At 42.0% G+C, this 27179-nt stretch overlaps 1 protein-coding gene and 1 long non-coding RNA gene across 4 annotated transcripts in view; one reads left to right on the top strand and one right to left on the bottom strand.

The window, feature by feature from the left end:
- The window catches only part of etv4 (ETS variant transcription factor 4), a 45211-nt gene extending 33455 nt beyond the window's left edge, over positions 1-11756 (bottom strand). The window contains 1 exon segment of the mRNA XM_049015223.1: positions 11538-11756. Within this exon segment, the coding sequence (XP_048871180.1) occupies positions 11538-11555 (18 nt within the window). The 5' untranslated portion in view covers positions 11556-11756.
- Positions 7962-27179, top strand: part of LOC125742851 (uncharacterized) — a 31530-nt gene continuing 12312 nt past the window's right edge. For all 3 annotated transcript variants that reach the window (XR_007398214.1, XR_007398215.1, XR_007398213.1), the window contains exons 1-2: positions 7962-8155; positions 13862-13972. This is a non-coding gene — a long non-coding RNA (uncharacterized LOC125742851). The remainder of the gene's footprint in view (positions 8156-13861; positions 13973-27179) is intronic.

The following is a 27179-nucleotide window of genomic DNA, read 5'->3' as shown; positions in this document are numbered from 1 at the left end:
AGAGAAACTGTGAGGAGTTAAAAGCCGCCCCAAGACCGGGGGACACAATAATAGCACTTACTCCCTGATGTAAACACTGGGCCCACTGAGATTTACAGCCCCATGCTCTGCGCCTCATCACCTCTCCCTGCTTTATTGTCCCACGCCATGCACCTTATTCGCTGCCTAACAGGCCGTGCTTATACATAATTCTGAAGATTCAAGGGTAGGAGCCCGAGATGCAGAAAAATGTCTTTGAGTTTGGCTCATGTCCAGTGCTGTCAAAGAAAATTAGAAAATTAGAAGCCGACGTACAGTCTGAATTAGAAGTACAGGAACTTTGTTGATGCTTAGAAGTCAATGGAGTTCCAAGAAGCACGGCAAAGAGAGTCAGTATCCCTGGCTGTAGTAAGTGAACACAGCAGTTACAGAAGTAAAATAACTTGAGGTAGTTGGGGTCACATTAATGTGGCGTTTCATGAATAATGAGCGATTTATATTTTGAAATCTGATGTTTTGCATTGCATCAATGCCGTGTTTCTCCCGACTCTCCCGCATCCCTCGTCTTTGAAGGAGTTTTTGTTTTGTTTTTTTGTTTTTTTTTAATGGGTCTTTGAGAAAAGCAAGGTCACCTTATTTATTTTGAAACGAGGAATTTATTACCGATTTAACAAAGTCAAAAGGATCTTTTAAAATACGACCTGAAGTAAAAACACAATAAAAAACGGATACCTGACAAATAATGCATTTTAAATAAAAGGAAGACAATGTTTGAAAAAAACAAAACCACAACACTATATGGACTAAAATCACCGCGAAAGGTAATCAGAGACTGCAGACGAACTGCAAACATATATTTTCCTTCTCATATAGAAATGGAACTTTATGAGAGAAATATACATCCATGCAGATCAACTAATGGACATGAACCTTATTTTTTTTACCTTCGCAGAGTAAGATGCAGGCTGCAAAATTTTACAAAGCACTTACTTATTTAGTTAATACATATATTAGTACTGGCACGACACCTATACTAGTTATCCTTGTTTTCAAATCAGGAGAGGTAAATCAAGAAGACAAATATATCAATTCATATCTATGTCAAAATATCAATATGTATGGTCTTGTTACTATTCAGCCCCTTTAAGTACTGGGAAAGTCAGTGTCAGATTTGGCCATTGTCCACAACATGGCTGTGGAGTCAAATAAACCAGCAAAAATGCCAACTGCTTTCTGTTAGGGGAAAAAAAAGTAATTAGATTAATGTGGCTGAGTGTTCCTGGAGCTGCTGACTACCCAGCTGTCTTCTGACATATGCAGCTGATACTGAGCATAAAATTACTAAAACCTGCAATATGTTTCGATGAAGCAGTACTCACCAAGGCGATATAACACAATAACAGGAGAACCTTTGTTGCTTTCAATATTCAATACCTAATTGCTGGCAAAAATTTTACGCATTGCTGACTTGAGTATATCTGAAATCTGTATGTCACAGACACAAAAGAGCTTTTGCTGTCCAGTTGCCATCTGCATAAAGCAGCTTGCTGTGCTTTAATAGCCCCCTAATTTTTGCCAGTGTTAACAGTAAAGCCGTCTTTAGAGTTGGTCTTACCTATTTCCCTAATATTTCTGCATTACATTCCTCCTCATTCAGTTCTTATTGAGTTTAAATAGATTCTTTCAGGCAAGTACTTTTTATCTGTTCTGATATGACTCAAAAAGAATGATATTCTTTTTGCTCTTCAATGAATATTAAAAAAGACGTATCTTGTAATGTCTCGTTGGGAGCAAAATTCTCTTGTGTGTACAGATATTGTATAGCCACACATATTTTTTTGTCTATTTAATTGGGCCTTAGCTCACAGTAATCTCAATTTAATACAAATATGTGTACAGAAAACCTTGTGTCCTTCTCAAAAGTAACTGCTGTGTATCCCTTATGCAGTAACTTCTGTGTGTCTGAAATACCTCAGATTACAAGGGACTGTTACTGTTATCTCTGTGTGCTAGATAAAGTACAAACAACTACCTTAGATGTATTTGTTTTAAACAAACAGTTGTATAAATTTTGTGATTTTTGTGAATAATCTGTGGTGTTTTAATTGTGTCTTTGGGAATCATCTGTAAAATATTATCAAATGACATTTTTCATATGCAAGACATATTTTGGGGTACAGTGTACATTGCCTTGGTGCTAGTTAATTCCAGGATATAACTTTTTAGTTGTTTTGTTTAACCCTCTATGTGCATGTTAAACAAACCTGATACTTATAGTTTTAAACATGGGACATAAACACCTGTGAAATACAAACGAACTGATATATCTGAAAAACAGATGCCTGGGGGATCTTTGAGGGGAATCACTTTATCTTTGCCTGGATTTAAATATCACGGGAAACTGTATAATGTCCAGTCCCTTTTCTCCTGACCTCAGCTAAACGTTTCATTGACATTTTCTGTTTCCCATATTTATTGTGTTGCTTATTTATCTATTTTTTGTTTTCAAATGCCGGAGACATAGATCAGGCTACAAAGGCTAATTATAGATTACTTGACAAAGGTTGAAGACCCCCACACTTCACGATGCCAGCACACCTCTCAGGTATTCTGTGTAATTATAAGGGCAACTTAATCTATTGACTATATGAGGATTTCTTTCTTTACTCTTTTTGAACTGTCCCACTTCCCATAGATGCCATTTACGTTGTTTCATGCACCTGCCAAGGAGTGCGAAGATCACAGTGGCTAATTTTAAATGCTCTTGCTTTCAGAAATGTATCTGCTGGTTAATTGCACAGGAATAATAGTGGACGACTTCGTAAGTCGTGACTTTGAAATCAATATGGAGTCTGAAGTATGTCAAAACCAAAAGGCCCCCCACCCTGCCGGGGCTTAGAGGTTTGTGACCCCATCTGGGCTCCAACAAAGTATCGGGATGTAGGGTGGGTACAGGTTCGTTTTTTATGTTCAACTTTGGGTTTAATCGAGTTACTTTTTTATGCACGATTTATTTATTTTTTTAATGCACAGAACGCTTTTTGCACTTGTTGGGTCCTTTGCTAATTCGCACTTTCCATATCACCCCTCAACACCCATCCACCCCACCCTTTCTCCCTCATCTACCAGCTACCTAACAAGCATCCAACTAGCACTGGAGAAAATACCGCGTAAGCTCACAAATATCTGCATGGATGCGTGTGACTAATATTTCCACAATTTCAGGCCAAGTTGGGTTCGGTCCCAAGCCCTCGGGTTCGGCTCTAGCTAGGGCTTTTATTTCAGCCCCGTACAGGACTCTACCACGGCTGGCAGGTCAAGTGGTGGGGGTGAGACCCTGACGAATGCGGGGCAGTGAGAAGTATGTCGGACCACATTGCCAGTGGATGTGTCCTGTCTGAATGCTTATCCAGACTGTCCTGTGTATTTACTGCATGGTGCTGCACTTGTCTGCACTGCACTGTCATGCTATTTGTCATGCTATTTGCAATCTCTGTATTTATAGCCTCTCTCCGTTCTTGTATGTTGTACCTTGTTCCCCCCACTGCCTACATACATATAGAAGGGATGAGAGCAAAGATGACTTAAGAGTGGGCTTGCTTATGGGGAAAAGACTGTCTTCATTTACAGGGAGAGGTAAATGAGTAAAAGGGTAGGAAGATAAAACAAGGAGGGTGAATACAGAAAGGAAATGAGAGTTGCAGATGTCTGTCACCTGTTCTTAAGACATCAGTGGATGGATGATGTGTGTCAGCTTACCCTCGCACACTAACCACAGCCCCTCCCAATACACAACCAATGTGGCCAGCAACAGGCCAATACCGGGAAGCCAGAAGACATGAGACCATAGTACAGAATAGAAAATCTGTACAGGATGAACAACAACACCAGGCTGCAGTAATGTAGCTTAGGATGCTTACATGAACTTCATCCCTGGGAAGATAGTAATCTGCTTGTCTGTCTGTCTGTTTCACTCAGAGCTGTCTGGCTCCACAGATTCAGATTTCCAGAACCTTCACTTAATGCATCCTCTAATAGTGCCAGTTTAGAGATAAAAGGATGTAGATGTGGGGAGATTAGCAACAGGGAGAAATATTCCTGATTTTGTCTCCCATCCCTCCCAACTACTATATATCTTTCTCGGCCAAATACGATATTAGGGACGAGTTCATTAAAGCATTATGAGCGCACAGGCTTATATCTTTGCCGAAAAGCCGAGGCCAAGTCACAGGTGAAGAGCTTAAAAATGCCTGACAGTACATACATTTTAAGGTTCTGGACATTTAACTGCATTGTCTCATTGAGCTACCTGGGGAGCCGGCAAATGCATGCAGCAGTACTTGTGAGTTGATCAGGAGTTGCTGAATACTCAGGTGAGTGATCTGCAAGCACGTGCGGTCATGGTTTGAGTACTTGTGGAAACCACAGCAGCTGATTGGGCAGATGGACGAAAAGAAACAGAAGATCCGGCTGCAAAGTATGATTGTTGTGAGAAATGGAGATTTATTTTATAAATCGGAGATGAAAGGCAGAGGCGGGAAGATGCTGAGCGGCTGGCAGATCTTCATGACACCTCATGTCTGATGCGGGTGTGGAGAGTAGTAAGTCAGGGAAGAGGTGTATCGTCACTGGTGAAAGCAGAGTGTATGAACCTTGGAATGCTTTATAGCTACCTTGCCATTAATACGTTTTGCTCTGACATGAAGTATAGGACTGAATCGGTTTAGTTACAGTCACAAGAGGGAGAAATGTAAAGCGCTACCTCATGAGATCATATGAACAGTCAGTAAACCTCTGTCTGAAAGTCAAAAATCTCCTGATAAATAATGAGAAATCACTCACATTTCCAGCACAGTTTTCTGTACTTATTGACTTATATAGGAATGTGAGTGTGATGTTGATCATCTTCTAACATTTTAACATAGTATTGATAGGAATTATGTTATAGTTCTGGAACTGGGAAAGTCAGTCTGCTTTCTATCATTTATGAATACCAGCCTTGAATGTAGTTCAGTGTTCTGATTTTATACATCGCAGACTTCATATCTGGTACATACGCTACATTGCCAAAAGTATTGGGACACCCCTCCAGATCATTGAATTCAGCTGTTCCAATCACTTCCATAACCACAAGTGTATAATTATCAAGCACCTAGGCATGCAGACTGCTTCTACAAACATTCGTGAAAGAATGGGTCTCTCTCAGGAGCTCAGTGAATACAAGCATGGTACCGTGATAGGATGCCACCTGTGCAATAAGTCCATTTGTGAAATTTCCTCACTACTAAATATTTCACGGTCAGCTGTTAGTGGTATTATAACAAAGTGGAAGCAATTGGGAACAACAGCAACTCAGCCATGAAGTGGTAGGTCACGTAAAATCACAGAGCGGGGACAATACATGCAGAGGCACAAACTGTCTGCAGAGTCAATAGCTACAGATCTCTAAACTTCGTGTGGCCTTCAGATTAGCTTAAGAACAGCGAGTAGAGAACTTCATGGAATGGGATTCCATGGCCGAGCAGCTGCATCCAAGCCTTATATCACCAAGTGCAATGCAAAGCGTCGGATGCAGTGGTGTAAAGCACGCCGCCACTGGACTCTAGAATAGTGGAGGCGTGTTGTCTGGAGTGACGAATCACGCTTCTCTATCTGGTAATCCAATGGACGAATCTGGGTTTGTCGATTGTGGGAACAGTTTGGTGACGGCCCCTTCCTGTTCCAATATGACTGTGCAACAGTGCACAAAGCAAGGTCCATAAGGACATGGATGAGCGAGTCTGGTGTGGAGGAACTTGACTGACCTGCACAGACCCCTGACCTCAACCCAACAGAACACCTTTGGGATGAATTAGAGCGGAGACTGAAAGCCAGGCCTTCTCATCCAACATCAGTGCCTGACCTCAACAATTCCCATAAACACACCCCTAAACCTTGTGGACAGCCTTTCCAGAAGAGTTAAAGCTGTTATAGCTGCAAAGCTGGGCCAACTCCATATTAAAGCCTATGTATTAAGAATGGGATGTCATTAAAGTTCATGTGTGTGCAGAGGCAGGTGTCCCAATACTTTTGGCAATATAGTGAATTTTATATCTGCCTGTATCTATGCACAGCGTCCATGGAAACGTTAAAACACTGTTAGCTGCCACTGCTGGTTATGCAATTCATCAATGAATGGCTGCTTAATCATTTATTATGACATCATAACCTATGAGTTGAGATAATTGTGTTTTCACACTTGAAACCGGATATGCCGCAAACCTTTTACGTGCTAATGCTTGTGATCTGATAGTAAATTCATGCGTCTCAATATCTCATGTTTCTGTTTTTTTTTAGCATTCAGATTGGTCAGTATTGGTCATTGTTGAGTATAGCTGAGAGCAGCATCTCCTGGAGATTTGCAAACACTTTCGCCCAATTAACAGTTGTTTCCTGTGCTGGAATAGCTTATGTTAGCGGGTCCCACAAAACTGACGATGAAGCCAAAGCAGTAGGAATTCAACTGTGTGATGATTACATCATCGCCCTAATATCTCCTCGCTGTTCAGAATTACTATTGAGATCATTATGACTGTTCCCATATACATGTTTACTGAAATACTTAAAGTACTCAACTGTCATTAGTGCAATTTTGCAAAGTGCACAGGAATACAAGACATTTGCATTAGTTTAGTTAAGAATTTAACTTAATAAATGATGGTAATAATAATTTAGAATACATTAAATCAGCAACGTTTATAAGAACAATGGGCATTTGTTAATTTTGCAATAAAAACGGTGAAAAGATTAAATGCAATCTCAGAAGTGTATAGGTGAAGAGCTGCTTGGATAAAATATCATTGTGGTGAAGTCATGCATCGTAAGCCATCGTATTTTTCTGTTTGCACAGCTGAGGAGGCAGCCTGCCCTGTGCTGGACGTGCAGCTCAGTGCTGCTCCTCGTATTTAGCTTGACTGTGTTCGATGTCCCAACATGGCCGCCCCCCGCTGGGGTTTTAATTAACTCCCATCCTGAGGCTGCGGGAGTCAGCCATATGTGCTTTAACAAATACTGCTGCCAAGCTTCTCCCCCTGTCTGATTTTTTTCTCGCCTCGTGTCTCTCAGAACCTCACTGTAATGTTACAACTCATTACATGCTGCATCCCCACCCGCTTCTATCCAGCATATACAGGGACCATGCAAAGCCCAAAAACCTGACTGAGAATTGTTGTCACTAATATCTATTTTTCATTAGCATTAGTTTGCATGCCCTGGAAGAATTGTGACAAATATAAAAGTGTATTTTCATGCACCAGGGGAAATTCCAGAAAAGGGCAAATGCAATTAGCCCAGTATGGTTAATATCGCCAATAAAGGTCTTTTCGGTTAAGTAGTTTCTACTCATCCACATAAACTTGAGTGAGGGACAGGGGACTATTGACAAGGAGGTGTGTGTGTGTGTGTGTGTTAGAAGGTGATTCCCAGCAAAAACAAGGTCCGTGTGAAAAAGGGTCCTGTTTTCTCAGGGCTGGAGACAAATGTCCCAGCAGGCGGGGGATAAAAATGGTGAATAAAAATAAGCCCTGCAGATTAAGCTCCCCCCTTATCTCACATCCTCTCCGGGCTGGACTGCCAATTTTGGAAGCTGGCTGCATTGTATCCTGCACAGAAGCTGAGGCATCTGTCCTCTGCAGAGACAGCTATTTCCTCAGTCGCTGTGGCTTTCAACCCCAAAACAGAATTGTTTCAGGAGGACATTACTGTAATCCTCCGAAAGTCGCAAAACAATCCAGTATCTTCATGCTTTAAGCTAAGTACGTCGGTGAAGTGAATCGGTACATGTTCAGTCAGCACTTCCTGTGGGTTTAAGGAACAGTAACTAAAAATAAATACATATTTATTATTTAAAAACTCTTTAAATATGGAAATGTGGACGTGGGGCAGATGTACGGTATCCTGTAGCACCTAGCCAAGCTTTAAAAATAACACAAAATTCTCCACCTATGTCCACTTCCGCGTCACAGCGACATTCCAAATTACAGCTAGCCGCCGCGGCCTCTGTGCCGCTCGGCGCGGGTCGATGCCCAGCTGTCTCCGTCTGACATATTTTCAAGCGTGTTTCCAGCAGGCACCCTGTGCTGTGAAAGAGTACGACGCAGAAACATCACAGGCGGCTGCTCTGTAGTCACAAATAACGGTAAGTCACAGCGGCATTGGGTCTGATTAACGGTCCTTGGCTTCGGCCTGTCCTGAGGATCCGCACTTAAACATAGTAAATTATGTCAATCCAGTGCCCAGGAATGCTTGGCAGTGTGGCCCTGACAGAATCAGGCGAAGCCCAGGCTTCCCCACGACAGCAGGCCCCGCAGCCTGAAACAAATGTCTCTGCCTGCTCTTCGTCAACCATTGGCCTGTTGTTCATTCTTTAAAAGCATTCCATGGTTGCTGGGACGCCTGTCTTAGTAGAAACGGGTGGGCAGAGCCAAGGCTAGTATCCAAGGCATGAAGGCTTGTCCTGAACGTGCCCTCAGCACCTGCAGTTGCAGTTCTACGCTGCCATTGTTGTTTGCAACAGCCTGTTCACCCCCCCCCCCAAACCAGTATTTCTCCTGCCTTTTAAGGGTGGAAGTCCTTAAGATACAAATAATACAGCTCACATGTTGGGGTGTACCCTCTAATGCAGTGCCCCCGAAGAATACCGTGCAGCTGCCCGGGCACAGTCGAACCCAGTGACAGAATTCAACACAGACACCCACCTATTCACGGTGGCAACCGCTTTGGCCAGCCCATCACACAATCAGGGACCTTTCTGATGTAGATACACAGAGACTCATTGTCAGGATCGGTGACAAGGGTCCAGTCATGAGTTCAGAGCTAAACTGCCCATTTCATAAAAAAAAATAAATAAAAATAAACCAGCGGACACAACACACAATAAATGCTGTAAATAACAATTTTGCGTACATTATTTAATTTCATATTATCTCAACTTCATTTATTTGCTCATCGAGCATCAAGATATGTATTTTTCCTGTATTAAAATAGAGAGAGAAGTTTAAAAGTTTCACAATGATAATTTTTAAACATACATGGGACAAAATGCATTTACTTGGGAACTAAGATTAAAATGAACAGCATTAGCCAACAGCTTTGCTTTAGCCATGTGTGCGCTACAACCGGGATGGTTAATGCTCCGTGCTTTAGAGAAAGGATCCCTTCAGAATGGACAGAGAGTGCAAAGGATTTCACCGTCATTTCAATAAGATCTGCGCTGTTGATGTTTCAGGGGCGTCTGAATGATTAGCGCCTTCTATGGCTATCAAATGCCATGAAGTATAATAAAAAAAATGAGTTAATGCTCATCCAGATGTAAATGCCCCCCTTATTCCAAGCCGCATGCTTCCTCTTTGGGTGACATTTTGGTCACGCCAAGGTCTGCTGCCTCTGGCTCACTAGCTATGGGGAAGGATTGTGGTCACACTTGTGATGTGAGTGGAGCATTAAGGGAGGTGTGTGTGCATCCATCTGAGGGTAAATGGGCGATGGACAATCAGTTGCAGTTCATTGAAGAGTGTGCGAGATCTGAGATTGTATGGTGACACGAAATGGCTTGTCCCCTTGACTTCCGAGAAGAGCAAACTTTCTGACCTACAAAGTCTGAGGTACATGCTCTAAATGTGGACAGATTCCTGCAATATTACACTGTTTCTCGGGTGCTATAGGAAAATCTAGCTATCAACATAATTTAATGTCTTCTGTACAGCGCTCGGTTCGGTAGGAAGTCCTTACTTCCTGTGTTTTCACACAATTAAATCACCCCCAAAACATACTGCTCGCCCCTTACCAGAACAATTTTAATGCTGTTCTTCATTCCTTAGCAGTAGACTGTGAAAGAGTAAATACTCAGTCATGAGATGGAATGTCATCAGTGCAGATTTGAGATTTTAACTAAATCAGCAACAAATTAGCTCAGCAGTGCATTTTCTCAATTAAATAAAAGGCTTTCTTTTTTGAACTGTAATTACATCATACTCGAGTTTCTAAGAAAAGAATTTTAGATCATTTGTCAATGTTCAACATTCAGATCTTTGCCGAGTCTCCCTTTATTTTGACAAAGGTGTCTCTTACCCCAGACATGATTTTACTTGTGAAGCTGTGGAATCATTTGACTGCAGGGATTTTCACTGTGTCCAGTTTGCAGCATTACTCAGCATTACAGGGAGCACAGATTACTGTCTACCCATCAAAGTGGAATATAGGCGTCAAGGCTGTTAACTCTTTCCGCTTGAAGACACCAGCAAACCACATCAAAGAGTCCAACTTTTTTCTACAAAAATGAGAGACGGCTAAGCATTTCAACACCTGCAAATGAAAGCATGATATAAAGTAACAAATATTTATATATACTTCATAATGTTCAGCGTGATATATTTAAATATTAAACTATCACTTACGTCTAACCCCTTGAATGTGCTTAACATTTGCATGTGCAACTTTAATTTAATGATTTTTGCAGATTAGAGTTTCATATTTCAACATTGCCGTATATTTTACATTCCTGCATTTTCCCTCCTCAATAACAGGAAAAAAAACTTTTGATTTAAACTTTTGATTTAAACTCAGACACTAAAGCTCCTCTCATTGCTTGAACAACTATTTTTATCTGGTTGAAAGAAAACCTAGTTACTGCGTAAAATTAGCTGTCAATTTTTATTTATAACCATGAATCATTTCATAATGATGAATTCTTGGGCTGTGCTTTAACATCTTGTTTGTTAAAAGTTAATCAGAAGATGAAGGTTCTTAATATTCATCTACAATTCTTTATCATTTAAATAATCTACTATATCTTTATCATTGTTTAATCTGTAGTTGTGTACAATGTAGTTCCCGGCATGAGAGCACAAACTAAACATTCCTGTGTGATTATATATAAGCTGCTCTGAACAGTGCAATGCAGTCTGATACATACTGTATACCTCCTGGCCAATTCTGCTGTTCCTCTTGCATTCATTTTATCAGTGTTAATACATGGCCACACATAAACATGGTGTAAACACAGCATAAATTACAGTCCGACTGTCTCCCCAGAGACATGCAGGCTTTTCTAAACAACTGGGGTTGGATTCAGAACGAAAGGATTGTTTGTTTAGTTTTTGTCTGTCCTGCTATATAGCATCTGACTAAACCTAGCCCAGCTACATAACACATAACCTTTTTTTAACTGCATGCAACATGTGGCATATAATATTCTGATGAAATGGTTCTTCCAAGGCTGATTTGAGTCAGGATTTTTCTTCTCCTGATGAATATTTTGAGGGTTGCTCATTAACCTATTGATGACTGTACCTCTCATTTCCATAACTGCACAAGTTGACTAGAAAAATTAAGTGTTTTGACTGTAACTGTTGTTTTAAGATGTTTAAACAAATAAGATGTTGCGTTATTGTTGTAAGCTAGGTTATAGCATACACTCCACTTTGGGTGAAGTTCTGCCTGCATCCAGCCCTGAGATCCAGCTGTGTTCTTGTGAAGGTGCACCGTTCAGTAGGAACCTGGCATCTGCCAGGACGCCTCACCCACGTCAGGACAGGCATGTCCCGGAAATGTCGTCTTGGGCATCCCAGGGGGGGCCTGGCACAGGCTCCGGCGGCGGCACCGTCTCTGGGACGCGATGGCCATGTGGGGAACAGTCCCTCTCCGGGAGCGTTATCGGAAGCAGGCGCGCGGAAGCGGAAAAAAATATAAAATACGACATTAAAAACATCCGCGCCACCGCCGTGTGTCCTGCATGGATCATGAGAGACATTTCTGATCTGTAATGGGAGAAGAGCATGTAGAAGCTCAGGAACGTCACCAGCGGAAGGGCTGTTTGACTGGAAGACTTTTATTTATAATGGTAAATAATATTACTTATGTCAATAAGTCAATGTCAAAACAATCAGTCAACGGACTACAGGAAAATTATTATATTATACATTTGTTATATATTCATGCACACAGCTGTATTTTCAATTGGTACGAAACAATTATGTTATAGCATAAATGCATGCATGCTTGGGGTAACATAATGTTTTATCACCCTGGATGTAATGTTTTGCATGCATTTGCACAGGATCCAGAATAGCATGCGCGGGTACAGAGGGCTTTTGAGGCCTGGACCTCAGGTATGCCCCGCGCGCTAACATTAGCTTCCAGCTCCATGTTGAGAGATGAGGTCAGAGTCATTTCAAAGCATGAGCTCACCTTTCCGCTGAGAGCACCGGGGGCGCTGAAAGAGACACCTTCTCCGCAGCGACGGAGAAGCTCATCAAGTCCTATTTCGATCATTAGATCAGCGGGCCCTGTTAATGTTTTCTCACTTTCAATCATCCCCCCCCCCCCCCCTTCCCAGTAACGACCTCTCCTGCAGACTCCCAGCAGGGACACAGCTCTGCTGAATCGTGCACTTCGCCATTTATCCTCTGTTTACCCACATCCCAGCCTCCCCCGTCCATCTCGCCGTGACATCAACCCTGCCTTGGTTACCCATCCTCCCCAGTGTCCTGATCACTCAGATAAAGCAGGAAAGGGACTGATTAGTCAGGAATCTCGTTACATGCTGCAACGGATCCTTCCGTCCCTCTTTGCCTTAATTGAAGAGCTTGGGCCAAGAAACAAATTGAGTGAGTAGTGTGATAGGGGGCGCTCTGTCACTCTGGACACCCGGGGCTTCTGACAAGTGGAGGACTTTTGAGATTTAGGGAGTCTGAGGTGTAGCACTCCACGGAAGTCACCCCCCCCCCCTCACAGCTCCGGAAATGGCTCCTTGAGGTACCTGTGTTGTCCAGATGCCCAGTCGCTGCACAGACTGGGCGCTCCGTTCCAGTTAATACAACTGGGAGAATGGGGAATCTCCCACACGCTTGAGAGACCAAGGAAGAAAACTCAATCAACACAATGGCAGAGTTCGCTGACCTGAGTAATAGCTCTCCAGCGCAGGAGGAAATTATAGGCAGTACTAACGATACGTAAACGGCAGAGAGATAAAGAGAGGGCCATTTCACTGGGAAAAAAATCCTAGAAAGTAAGACAGGATTCTGTAGATTTATTCCTGCAAAGGCCACAAAGTATGTGTATGTTTATCCTGTAGACGTGTGCATCGGATATTCTACACAGTGGTAATATCATTGCTAATTCTGCATTCCGTTGTGTTTCATTAGAAGGCCGGCTTACTGGAAATGCAAAACTCCCTGAATCTGTTAGATGTGACTCCGCCAGTGAAGTGGCAAAACCTGTCCTCTTTGTTTAATTAAGGCTCCTCTCTTTGTAATTTAACCTGCATGGGTGCCTCTTGCTGGAATTTTAATATATGAAAGGATTCATGCATTAATGTGCAAAGGTACTACTGATGTTAATGTTCCACCATAGCAGATATCTTTCACTTACATTTTGCAATTATCTGAATGGCCACACACTCAGGTTAGCGAAATGAACTTATTTTTTTTTATGCTGAATGTGAAATTTGGTTTATGGCCGACTGCTTTCAGAAAACATTGATCTGGAGATCAGGGTTCACTGCAATCAATGTCTTGCCATGGTAGACATCAGAGGGAAAAAAATCAGATCCATTATATATTACTGGCATGCATACAAAAATTATGTGAGTTCAACAGAATTTCAACTGCAGGTTTTTTGTGGAGCTAAACGCAGAATGTTTACTTGAAGTGATCAAGTGATCAATAAGTGAAAACTGGCTCTGTACCTGCTCTGACTTTACACCTGTGAAACAAGCTGTACATGCAATTGTTCAAATGACAGATGACACTGGCTTTCCTTTAAGTGTGTGGCGGCATTTCTGTGCGAGAGCGGGTCCAGTGAGAATGTCTCTGAGTTCGTGTGTCTTGCTTGTTCTGGCTCTCAGGACTGACCATCCATGACTCAGACATCCTCCCAAGTCCCAACAAGGACAGAGTCAGGTTACAAGACAAGAGGATCTGCCTGCGGTGATGCTTTCCTCCCTGTTTGTAACCTGGTGCGTCCATGAATGCCTGAACATCGCTGTCACATGCACGGCCTGCATGGATAATCCCAGCCTGATGCCTCTTTACCTTCCCTGAATGTTCTAATGTTGCTCTTCAGGTCCTTGAATAGCCTTAGTAGGTTCTTGCCTTGTTAGATGTTATTGTGTAGCTTCTGCTCCAGAGCTGCTCACACTTGTACCTGGACAATCACTGGAAGCTCCGCCTAGATGCTCTTATGCCCAGTCGACCCCTAACAGCACTTATGTCTGTAGTGTGCTACTTGACTCCCCTCTACATGGCTTTGGACAGAAGCATCTGCTAAATATGCAAATGTGAATGTAAATGAATTCATACAACTGTGAAGAAAAGATGTTGGCCCCGTAGTCGTTAAAAGAGGGTGCCTCCGTGCTTACAGACTGCAGGATAATTGGGTTAATAAAGGGGCAGCAGGACAGGCTGTTGGGCATCACAGTGTATGTCTGAGTTTGGTGTGTGGTCCTTCTTCGATGACGTTGGTTTCCTTCCGCTTTCCAAAAACACATAGCTTAGGTGAACTGCCGTCGCCAACTTTCCCATTGTGTGAGTGCGCTTGTGTGTGCCCTGCGATGGACTGCGATCCTGGGCAGGGCGTCTCCACCTGCCCTGTGCTTCCTGGGACAGACTCCAGACTCACCACTAGCCAGTATTAGATAAGCAGCAATGCAATATGCGTAGCTGTTGCACATTGCACAGAGCTGTTGTACAACTTGTTTAAAAAGATCAAATATCATGAGAATAATGAACTAACATGAACAAAAACCTACATGGACACATGATCCCACAAATGAATGCATGAACACATTTTGTGCTAAACAAAATGACAAAATGTGACTGACTCTCGACTGTAAGTCCACGTGAGCATAATTTCCTGACGCAAAAGCAAGAATAAGAAAGTGATAAGCAAGAGATAAGCCTGAAAGGAAGAAGAGGAATCCAAACAGCCTTATCAGTGACCACCAAACGTGATTTAATTCCAGTGCTGGCAAACATACAGTTTTGTATGCCTTTTTTGCAGTGGAACAGTGACTAATTGTTGAGTGGACGTGTTCTGCAGGTTTGCAGCCTGGTGGAATGGTTTCTCTACGCATGTGGCGTCTCTGAGCAGAATCAAAGGATCCATTCAGGTCCTTCCCAGGGATGAGGCGGTGGGCTATTCTGCATGTGCGAGGGCATGCAAACGGATGCGCGTGCCATGCAGCTCGTGTTGGGAGCAGTGAGACACACAGGGCAATTCTTTTCTACCACCACTGGGCAAGAATTTGTAAATCTGAGCCCCTTTATTGCGCCGCCTTTCATAACAGTTCCTTGTTCATATTTCAGTTCATAGCTCATGAGCCCTGTGTTACCGTTTAGACTGAGCATCTTTGATCTAAAAAAAAAAAAAAACAATCCTATATTTAAGGAATGAAAGAAAACCGTATGTCCATAAACCCAAAATGAGCATCAATGGAATGTTACACTAATCTGTACAGCAATACCACTGGTAATGTACCAAAAAGTGGCTGACTGTTTGAAGTAATTCCACAAAAACATAGCTTTGGCTGCCTTGTAACTCTACTCTCATTTTTAACATATTATTCATCTAGCCGATGCTCTCATCCATCATTGCAAACTGCCGCGGTCACAAATAACCAGGACAACAGTGTAAAATTGCTGGTAATATCTCAGAATAAGCCGGCAAGCCGGGTCGCCTCGTGTGAGTGTCAGAAATGCAGCGGGGCTGTTTGTGCAGTGATGTCATATGGGATCCTTGCATCTAAATACTAAATTGCGTTTTGTCTGATGGTTATTTGTAGAGAGTGACATCGGAATGATCATTGTTTCGAGTCACACAGAACATAAATTACAACAGGAAAAACAACTGCAGAAAACAGTCAAATAAAATTCTTCAGTATAGTAAGTGAATGAACGAATGACTTTTATTGTCACTATACACTTGTACGATGAGATTAAAAGCAGCTCCTCCAATACAAACATGTATGTAGAACACACGACAAACAATAAACAAATAACGCAAAAACTGCAAAAAGTTCTACGGAGCTATATACAAAGCCAAAAAAACCCATCAATCCATCTTTCATAGCCACTTATCCACGACAGGCAGCGTACAGAACAAAACAGATCATCAGGTTATTTCAGGGTAAACACCAATTAACCAAATGATTTTGGCAAAACCATTTATTGGTATACTAGTATTTAGTTGTACTGTAATTTTAAAACAGCTGACTCTTGATTTAAGCCCTGATTTGCTCTTTTCATCCGTTCATGGTGCTTTCTTGGCGAAGACCTCCTGAAGAAGGATCCTCCGGTCTACAGACATATGGAAAGGCCGCGATCCCTTAATACCGCCTTAGCACATGCCACCTCCAACTTCTCCTGTCTCCTGCATCTCACGCATCCAGAGACAGTGGGTTTCAGCCCCAATGCGTGTCTCCAGCTGCACAGCAGGTCTGCGGAGCTCGCATCTGCAGCTCCGTGGGGAGAGACTGCCGGCTTAGGCTTCTCGCAAAGGTACATGTCGCGAGAGCGGGTACCTCTCAGTCTGAGTCCAACCTTTTCCAACATGTGAGCAGATTATTTCAGGATTAATTTTTATAAAACCTGCCATGAATCCAGAACAGATTTGTGCATGTGTATATGTCAGAGAGAGAAAGAGAGACAAAGATAAAGAGACTCACACCAAACTCAATTATAAATAATTAGTACAAAAGCAAAGGGGATCCAGGAGATATCACGGCTTGGAACCCTAACAATATGTAATAAGCAAATATTGAACAAATTACATATAATTTAATCTGCAACTTCAGGGAAAGAACTGAATTGACCGTTAGAAAATGACTCCCCATTTAATCGAAATTGCAGTAGACAACATTCATATTGATCCAGTACGATATTTCTTCTCTGAGTTTTGGGACTGCTCCTGTCTGTTTTAAAGACTTTTTCCAATTTACTTTACGGGTAAAGTGCGGGTGAGATACAGTAACAAAGGGTGAAGATGAATTCTGCGTCATGGGGAAAAACGTACCGTTTTATACAAACAAATCTATGCTGATGATGACAACTGTCCGTCCGCCGCTGCTGCCGTAGGTGACGAACACTTGTCACTGGAATAGACCCACAACAGATGGGCCCCGAGTGAGCAGATAGGAAGCGTGCAATGCAGCCTCGATAAGCTTTATTGCCATATCACTCAGCAACAGGGACAGAAATAAATAAAACAGCACTGTTGTAGTCAGGTGGCAAATATTTGTTGAAGGGTAGTTCCAGTAAAGCCCTCGGCTATTAGACGGTCGACGCGCTATTCATGATTCAAATTAATGGATGAATTGTAAATTAGGAGTCTGATAGTAATAAAAAAATGAACGCTCGAAATGACCCATCAGTTTCCTTTGATGTGGCAAAGTAGCTGAATAATCAAGAATAATCAAGTTTTTAATAAATTCTGACTCGCTGAAAGATGTAGATTTATTACACATATGCTATCACATATGAAAATCGAGTAAACCATTTTAACAAGTGTTTTTAACAACTTTTATTATTTGTATCCCAACGTATCGTATTGTAGTAGATTCTAGTGAAACGTAGCTGGATTTAATAAGCAGTTTAACGTACTGTTTTCTCGTTTAACGCGTTGGTCCGTGTACCCTGTCCTTTGAGTGGGATGTGTGTGGTATTTTTTAAGTACACATTAGAACCGACTAATTTCGCCTGGAGTCGTGCCAATCTGTGTGACACATAAACTGTTAGTTCCGGGGCGCCTTTCCCTCTCTAATTATAGCGTTTCATTGACAAAGGAAAACAAACTCCGCTCCAGTCTGGAACTTCTTTTTCCGAATTTTTTTCCCCAACTAGCTTGCTGCCACCACGTGGTGAGTTTTGGTATAGCGCTAGCATACCAAATGCCAAATTCTTCGTCATTCTGTACCCATCCATCTTACAAACGCTTATTGCATTGTGTTTCGAGATTTTTTTTTTGATTTATGGATTTATTAAATATGCAGCCTACCAGGGTAATTTATGCCTGGGTCTTTTTTTTTTGTTTTTGAACTGTAACAATATCTTCCTTATATTATACATTAATGATAATACATTCTATCCATCAAGTCCCTTATCTGCTTTAGGGTCAAAGGGGCCTGGAAGCCATCTGAGCCAGCATAGGGTGCACCCAGGGAAGGACGCCAATCCATCACAGGTCACATACAGGCACCATCTGCAATTTAGACACACTGGTTACACTGTCAGAAAAAAAAGGTACCAATTTGTACTTGTGAGGGTACAATTACATGTCACTAGAACTGTACCCTCAAGGGTAAATGCAACTTTTTAAGTTACAGAAATGGATTATGTGGACCATTTTTGTGCCATTGGGGGTACCTTAAATTAGGCTCAAAGGTACATTCATCTACAGCAAAGGTAAAACTGGCAGACCCTTGAGAGTACAGCCGCAGTGACAAGCAGGCGTTCAAACTGATACCATTTCTTCTGACAGTCTAGCCTCAAGGCTGTCAATTGGAGCTGTAGGTAAATGTATCTTTTATAGCACAGAAATGGAGTCTTCGTTACGTTTCTGTACCATTGGAGGTACATTAATGCTGTTTGTACCTTGGGGGGACCAAACCTACCTAGCTATCTATACCTGAGCTGTACCCTTCTAACTGGGCTGTAGTGGCACATCTTTGCATGGCAGGAGGAAACCCACACAGTACAGAGAAAACATGCAAACTCCTCACGCAAGGAGCAGAGCAGGAAGTCAGAACCCCGCCCTGCACATGCTCACTGAGGTACTGAGCCTTCCCACCGCCTGCCCTGCGTTCGTATGTGACCCCCACAGCTTAAGGCTGTGTGCTTTAGCTGAGTCTGTGCCTCTGAATCACCCTTAGAGAGTGTGTATGCTGTGAGCGACAGGGTGCGTCCTGTCGTGCGGCCCCTGAAATGGGGTCCTGGCACTCAAACGGTAGATATGCAGAAAATGGGAGGTGTAACATGTGTTTTGTGTGATTGATTGCGCTTCCATAATGTCAGATTCTCACAGTGGTTAAGTAAATAAGTAGAAAAGAACTGCCACAGGCACCACCGAAAGTCAGTCTCACTGCAGAATCCCGTGAGTTTATTTTGGCTGCATTTGCCCCATTAAATATAACAATTCACAAATCAGGCATCATCTACTGTAGTGACTGTGCATAAGACAACAAAATTTAACAGCAATGAAGTGGCCTGTCTGAAAGTATTATCAATTCACAGATGTGTGTTAGTCCACTTGACTGAATAAACATGCATATATTTCTATATTAATATGCAAACAATTATCCATTCATCTCCCATAACCGGTTGGGGGGGTCTAATCCACCACCTTGCGAGAACTGTTGTGCCTTGCTGTTGCATTGCATAGTTAAACAACTAACAAACCCTAGTTTGGTCATTCTTACATATGCCAATGTTCATTTCTTCAGTGATATTGGTGTTTGGTGATACACATGAAATGCATTGTTTAATAATTTGCATGGAAGCTTTAAACAGAACTATGAAAGTGAATAGAGTGTTTTTCGAGTGGCTAGAAAAGGCGGAAGAAAACAGTTGACGTAGCCGCTAGTCCCCTTTTCTCCAGCAGATGGCGACGCTGAATTAATTTTCCACTCCTTCTCCTGCGATGGAATGTCGGCAGAGCTGTGATGCAGCCCAACTCCATCAAAGAAGATAATGCGTGTTACTGTGTAAAATCAAACGCATCGGGACATTTTATTTGTGTTTTAAGAGGCTTTGATGCTGCTTAGACATTGCGATGTCCTTTAATTTGGTTACTTTTTGGTCACAATATTGAACGTTTTTACTTCTTACACAAACTGTTATTAGTGATTTTAGTTGCCAGATTGATAACTTTTTACGTTTATCTTGCAGATAGTTTTGTGCAAAGCAACGTACAACTCAGGCAACTAATGCACCACAAACAACACATGATTCCTAATTTTGTTCATTGACTTCCGAGTTGCAGTAAGAACTACATTTTCCCCCTGCACATCGATTCATCTTCATCTCGTATATTGTTCGTACAGTTCATGCTTGTCATTAAACGACACACGGTGGGATCAACGCCTATTGTTATCAAAAGTACCCGAGTCCTTTCGAAGTATAAGAACCTCTTCGTGTCTGTCTGCTGCATCGAAAACTTTCTGCGCCTCCAAGGGTTGCAGAATTTGTAATATTCGTTGCCTACTCCCCCTCCAAATGATACACTTGTTCTTTGGAATGTTTGCTGTTTAATACAATTATCGTAGTTGTCGTTCCTGTCGTTGCTGGCTAACATATATTCTTGTTAAATAAAATTATTTTTCTTTGTAAAAGTAAGATTTCGTAGTCCAAAAACTTTTTTTTCTAAAAATAGTTGCCAAAAAGTGGGGGGTCGTCTTTTATATAGCAGATGCACGTGAGACGTGAAGATTTAGATGTGAAATTTAAGAAGTTAATTCCCCCATGCTGGGGAGCAATATGGTAGAGCCCACTTTCTCACCCTCTGCCTCTGCTTCCTCGTAATTTTACTGTGCAGTAAGAAGATCACTGAAGCTCACAGTTATTGCTGGACAGTGATATAATGAAATATGTGTTCTTAGGCATAAGCATTGCATAACTTTAAATAAGAATCAAGGACATTTAGAATCGATTTTACTGAAGTTTTATGACCTTTTCACAGTTTAATGTTTTAGAATTAGTGAAATGAGTTTTTTTAGTTATTTTACATGCATCAGAAATGAAACGTGGAGCATTTTTGCAATGCATTACTGCTGTTTTAAGACATGTTACATGTTAATTGTAAGCTAAAAGACTTGAATGTGTTACCATGCTCAAGGATACAACAATGATTTCCTTCCTAGAATCTGTAAGCAAGTTTATCTTCTAAATTATTACAGCATAAGTGTGCTTTCATTTAACACAATCAAAAATGTCAGAATGGTAACATCAGACTTAACAGAACATCATTATCTCTAATAATGTTTGGCGGAGTCTGATGTTGTTATTTTGACATTTTTGATTGTGTTAAATGAAAGCACACTTATGCTGTAATAATTACCGATTATTATTCTATAGCTGTTTTAATATTCTATACCTAATGTTATTCATCACTTTACAAAGGATCACTGAGCATTTAAATCAGATCTGTCTGTGACAGGAAAAAACAATTTTCCGCTAATTTGTTCTCAAGTCTCCTATAATGACTGTGATTTTTTTTCTTGCTTGACTGTAGCATCGACAGTGTGGACTGAGCTGAACACAAACACCATAACTCCACATGGCAGGAAACATTGTGTCATGAATAAGTTATCTTACAGAACACTGCTGACCTCTTTTTTGTTAAAGGAAAGTAAAGTGCAAGTGGTATCATTAAACTGCAGTTTATATTAAAAAAAACTATATATACACCCTTGATATGAATACCATTTTTACTTTGGTTCTACTTTGATAGAATGTTGTCATTCATAATATTCACCAATTAGTCTAAGCTTGGCTTAATTTATTGAGTAAATCCCAACCTAGAATAATCTTCAGGAAGTACTGGGCCTTACCCAACACCACGTGGTCTTTGGTATCCCTGTTCTCACCTGGGTCTTTGTGCTCCTGGCTGGATAAGCAGCTGAAACTGTAAAGACCAGTGTTTCCCTGCTTGGTTCTCTGGCACCTGTAAACTGCATTCTGCAAAAGAAATCTGGGACATTGCCTTTATTTTAATGCTGTTGTGTCTGTATTAGTGATGGGCCGTCTATGATACATGTATTAAAAATTATGTCTGAATTAACGTAGCGGTTGGTGACCTGAGAGACCTGTCTGGACTGCAGGGAAGAAATATCGGAAGTATCCAAAAGAAAATGCCCTTTGAGACTGATATCTGAGCATTCACTTTTGTTTTATTTTTTCATCATGAACAAATTATGATTTCGATGCTTAATTTCTATGGATGCAATTCCCAGTGCATGTTCTAAACTATCATTACAGCGTTGCAAAGTCACAGGAGAGTTCTACAAGAGTACAGTAGAGAGTGAGAAAGACACAGTGGAGTGCTACAAGAGTACAGCAGTGCTACAAGAGTATAGCTGAGAACTAGAAAGTAATGGGGAAGTGCTACAAGAGTACAGCAGAGTACTACAAGAGTACGGCAGAGTGCTAGGATGTCACAGCGGAGAGCTAGAATGTCACAGCCGAGTTCTACAAGAGTACAGCAGACAGCTAGAAAGTCACAGTAGAGTGCTACAAGAGTATAGTAGAGTGCTACAATAGTACGGCAGAGTGCTAGGATGTCACAGCGGAGAGCTAGAATGTCACAGCCGAGTTCTACAAGAGTACAGCAGACAGCTAGAAAGTCACAGTAGAGTGCTACAAGAGTATAGTAGAGTGCTACAATAGTACAGCAGAGAGCTACAAGAGTACAGCAGTGCTACAAGAGTACAGCAGAGAGATAGAAAGTCACAGCAGAGAACTAGAATGTCACAGCGGAGTGCTACAAGAGTACAGCAGAGTGCTACAAGAGTACACCAGAGTGCTAGAAAGTCACAGCAGAGAGCTAGAATGTCACAGCGGAGTGCTACAAGAGTACACCAGAGTGATAGAAAGTCACAGCAGAGAGCTAGAATGTCACAGCGGAGTGCTACAAAAGTACAGCAGAGTGCTACAAGAGTACACCAGAGTGCTAGAAAGTCACAGCAGAGAGCTAGAATGTCACAGCAGAGTGCTACAATAGTACAGCAGAGAGCTAGAAAGTCACAGCAGAGAGCTAGAAAGTCACAGTGGAGTGCTACAATAGTACAGCAGAGAGCTAGAAAGTCTCTGCAGAGAGCTAGAATGTCACAGCGGAGTGCTACAAGAGTACAGCAGAGTGCTAGAAAGTCACAGCAGAGAGCTACAATAGTACAGCAGAGAGCTAGAAAGTCTCTGCAGAGAGCTAGAATGTCACAGCGGAGTGCTACAATAGTACAGCAGAGAGCTAGAAAGTCTCTGCAGAGAGCTAGAAAGTCACAGTGGAGTGCTACAATAGTACAGCAGAGAGCTAGAAAGTCTCTGCAGAGAGCTAGAATGTCACAGCCGAGTTCTACAAGAGTACAGCAGACAGCTAGAAAGTCACAGTAGAGTGCTACAAGAGTATAGTAGAGTGCTACAATAGTACAGCAGAGAGCTACAAGAGTACAGCAGTGCTACAAGAGTACAGCAGAGAGATAGAAAGTCACAGCAGAGAACTAGAATGTCACAGCGGAGTGCTACAAGAGTACAGCAGAGTGCTACAAGAGTACACCAGAGTGCTAGAAAGTCACAGCAGAGAGCTAGAATGTCACAGCGGAGTGCTACAAGAGTACAGCAGAGTGCTACAAGAGTACACCAGAGTGCTAGAAAGTCACAGCAGAGAGCTAGAATGTCACAGCGGAGTGCTACAAAAGTACAGCAGAGTGCTACAAGAGTACACCAGAGTGCTAGAAAGTCACAGCAGAGAGCTAGAATGTCACAGCAGAGTGCTACAATAGTACAGCAGAGAGCTAGAAAGTCACAGCAGAGAGCTAGAAAGTCACAGTGGAGTGCTACAATAGTACAGCAGAGAGCTAGAAAGTCTCTGCAGAGAGCTAGAATGTCACAGCGGAGTGCTACAAGAGTACAGCAGAGAGCTAGAAAGTCACAGCAGAGTGCTACAATAGTACAGCAGAGAGCTAGAAAGTCTCTGCAGAGAGCTAGAATGTCACAGCGGAGTGCTACAAGAGTACAGCAGAGAGCTAGAAAGTCACAGCAGAGTGCTACAATAGTACAGCAGAGAGCTAGAAAGTCTCTGCAGAGAGCTAGAATGTCACAGCGGAGTGCTACAAGAGTACAGCAGAGAGCTAGAAAGTCACAGCAGAGTGCTACAAGAGTACAGCAGAGTGCTAGAAAGTCACAGCAGAGAGCTAGAATGTCACAGCAGAGAGCTAGAATGTCACAGCGGAGTGCTACAGGAGTACAGCTGAGTGTTACAAGAGTACAGCAGAGTATTAGAAAGTGACAGGGGAGTGCTCCAAAAATACAGCAGAGGTAAAAGGTAAAAAAAACCTCTAACTGCAAAGATAGCGTTAAAGGGGTTGTGTCCATTTTAGGTGTTTTTTACATTAGCCATTATTAATTATTTTATCTTTATCTTTAATGAATGCTGCAATTTGTATCAGAATTAATACTCGGTCTTTTCATAATCCAGAAATCAAAGCACAGGCATGCGACAAATCGTTAAAATTGTTAATATCACACATCACATTTAAAAAGGAATGTCAAAGGATAAGATGTACAGGAAAACAGGACTCAGAGGGTCCATAAAAGATACGCTATAAATCCTTCTCTGAAGTTGGCACAATGCATGAAGTGTGTTCAGGAAATTCCCGCAAGGACATTTCAGTAACTTTTTTTTTTTTTAAATCTGTCAGACAGTCCCCCTGTGCCCCTCTAATCAGTGTGGAGAGACGCAGAGAATGGTCAGATTGCTAAAGTGCCAGGCACTGAGCCCCAGCCTGCCAGCCTTCCTGCGCTTCCTCCGAGAAACAGACACCGCCATGCCCCTGACAGACAGAGAGCCCAAAGGGAAAGGAATTACTCATGAAAACCTGGAGGATTTTTTTCTGTGTCCGACTGCCTTTGCAGGAAATATTTCAGCTGTATCCGAGTGGGTGACTAGTAGAATGAAATCCAGACGAGATCCACCTCCAGTCTACACAGGTCACACTCACACCCGATCCGAAAGAACCAATAGGTGGATTCAAAAATAAATCAAGGGATTGGAAAAAACTTTAAAAAACAAAACATGCAGATGACTAACCTCTGTTATCATCTTTGTCAAGATTTTTAAAATTATAATGTAAAATTGTCGACATTCAGAGGCCAGTGAAAATAAGGGATGGGTTAAGTGTGCAGAAGTATTCAAATCCCAAGAGTGGGACAGTGGATGAACATGCGAGATGAACATACGAGAAGGTGCTTTACTGTAACAGAAATACTTTTGCGCATATATAGCTGGACAGACAGATCAGAAGGTATGAGCGTTACCAATATGAATTATGCAGCATTTTTGCTAAAAATGAATTTAAAAAACATCAGACGCTTCTTAAATTGAAAATATGAAATCTGAAACAAACATCCAAAAGTTGGCCTTGATGGAACAGAGTGTGTGCGCTCTGCAGAATCCAGAACAGACATAAAGACGCTGGAGGCAGACACAGACACGCAGAGATACATTGATACCATCACAAATTTTAAAATGTGTTGTTAATACAAAGGTAGATTAAAAAACACCCACATATAATGAACGCCTTTTCAGCTGACATACAATACCGCACAAGATCTGTGAGAGGTATTGAAATGGATTTAATCCCAACTAAAGTTTTATAATGTCTGGAAGTTAATGGGTCTTATTTCCCCCCCCCCCCCCCACACACACACACACACATACACCACCGCCACCCCTTTTCCTCCCCCTGGTGATTAATTATGGCCGGGAGGACGGCTGGGACTCAGCCCCCGCCAACAGCACATGGTCCGCGTGTGAAATCTGGTGGTGTAGCGGCAATAATGAAGCGCATCTAGGTCGTGAAAGCCCTGCATTTCAGCGACGTTTCCTCCTAAGAGGGTGGGAATGGGGGTGCCGTTGGGTGTAGAATAACACCAGTTTGGGCCGATGTCCCTGCCAAATAACCAGGCTCATATTTCTTCCCGTCGGCTGGTTCTCAGTCCGGCACCTTGTTGTTTATTTATTTATTCAGGGTTTATTTAGCGTGAAGGAGGCCAAGCTGAAGTCACGTCACAGAAAAGCAGGGGGGCGCCGTATCGTTTGTGGAAATGCAGAAGTAATGATCCCCACTGTGGTTCCGTGGGCCGACCCGGCTGAAGGCGGAGTGTTACCGTTGAAAACACGGAACCCCTTCATCTGGGTGTGGATAAAAGACAGCTGGATTTCTGATGTTTTAACAATTATATTCGCCATTGTCAAAACGACTGAATCATTCAACTAAAATTTGACTTCATTTTTAAAATTTGTTATGCTATATGTTGTATTGTCAACAAATTTGCTGCAAAATACTGAAAAAGCAATATGGAATGGCTTGAGTATTCTTATGGCATATTTTTTCAGTTGTCTTAGAGCTTTGGGGGGGGGGGGGGGGGGCTTCTGTGCCGGTGTTCTAACAGTTCATCCTACCTATCGAAACATCCTACCACTGGGTACTGTGCATGTACAGTACACCAAGAAATCACACCCTCTTCTCATGCTTGGGGGACCATCCATCGATCAGTCTTACCTCAGGGTCTTTGATTTATAGCTGAGTCTTGTATAATTAATCTTATTTGTGTGTTTTCGACGTTCACGCATTTGAAATATTTTATGAAATACATTTATGACACTTTACTATCAGTATCGCACTGATTTACTATCAATATTTAGCATGTTGTATGTCAAATTACCTGACATGAGTTCCGTAGGCTATATGATGTGTCAGTATTGCTCACATATTTATGACAGCGCATCGTTATAAAGTATCTTAGTCTATTGAAATTGGTTGCTGAAGTATTTCACAAAGGTAGGACACAAATATTTCAGTCTATCTTGATGCGCTACCTGTTGTTTTAACACTGGTAATACAATAAAATATGTGCTTTGTTTTTAGACTACTTTCAGTGTCAGCACAGGAAAATGACGATAGCATTTTTTGATAGGGTAGCACCGATCGATGGATATATTTGTTGAAACGTGTAGGACAACTCAACAAGGTAAGACAAATTGATAGAACACCGGCAATCGGAAGGTTGTTGGTTTGAATCCCATGAATGCCAGGAGTGATTCTACTCCGCTGGGCCCTTGAGCAAGGCCCTTAACCTGCTGTTGCTTCATCCTGGGTATGATGTTAATCTACATCCAGCCCTGCAAGCAGCTCCTGCAACTTACAGGGAAATCTTGGGGGTTGGTGGCAGGATTGATACTCCAGGCTCTGGAATAAACTTAACACTGTTCTATTCCACTCAAACTAATTTGGTGCTGAGGTATCACTCGCCGCATGGCTGCACTCGGGTTATCAGTCCTGAGGCGGTTTGTCATGTGGTGGGTGTGGCAATGCGTTGTATCAGCATGTGCTCCTTTCCTAGAGCTGAGCCCTCATATCAGTAGCATCTGATATTGCTGTAGCTATGGGTGTTGTTTGC

This window comes from Brienomyrus brachyistius, chromosome 5, assembly GCF_023856365.1.
Source record: "Brienomyrus brachyistius isolate T26 chromosome 5, BBRACH_0.4, whole genome shotgun sequence".
Classification (NCBI taxonomy): domain Eukaryota; kingdom Metazoa; phylum Chordata; class Actinopteri; order Osteoglossiformes; family Mormyridae; genus Brienomyrus; species Brienomyrus brachyistius.
Note: the sequence above shows the minus strand (reverse complement) of the source record. Positions and strands in the feature narration are given on the sequence as shown.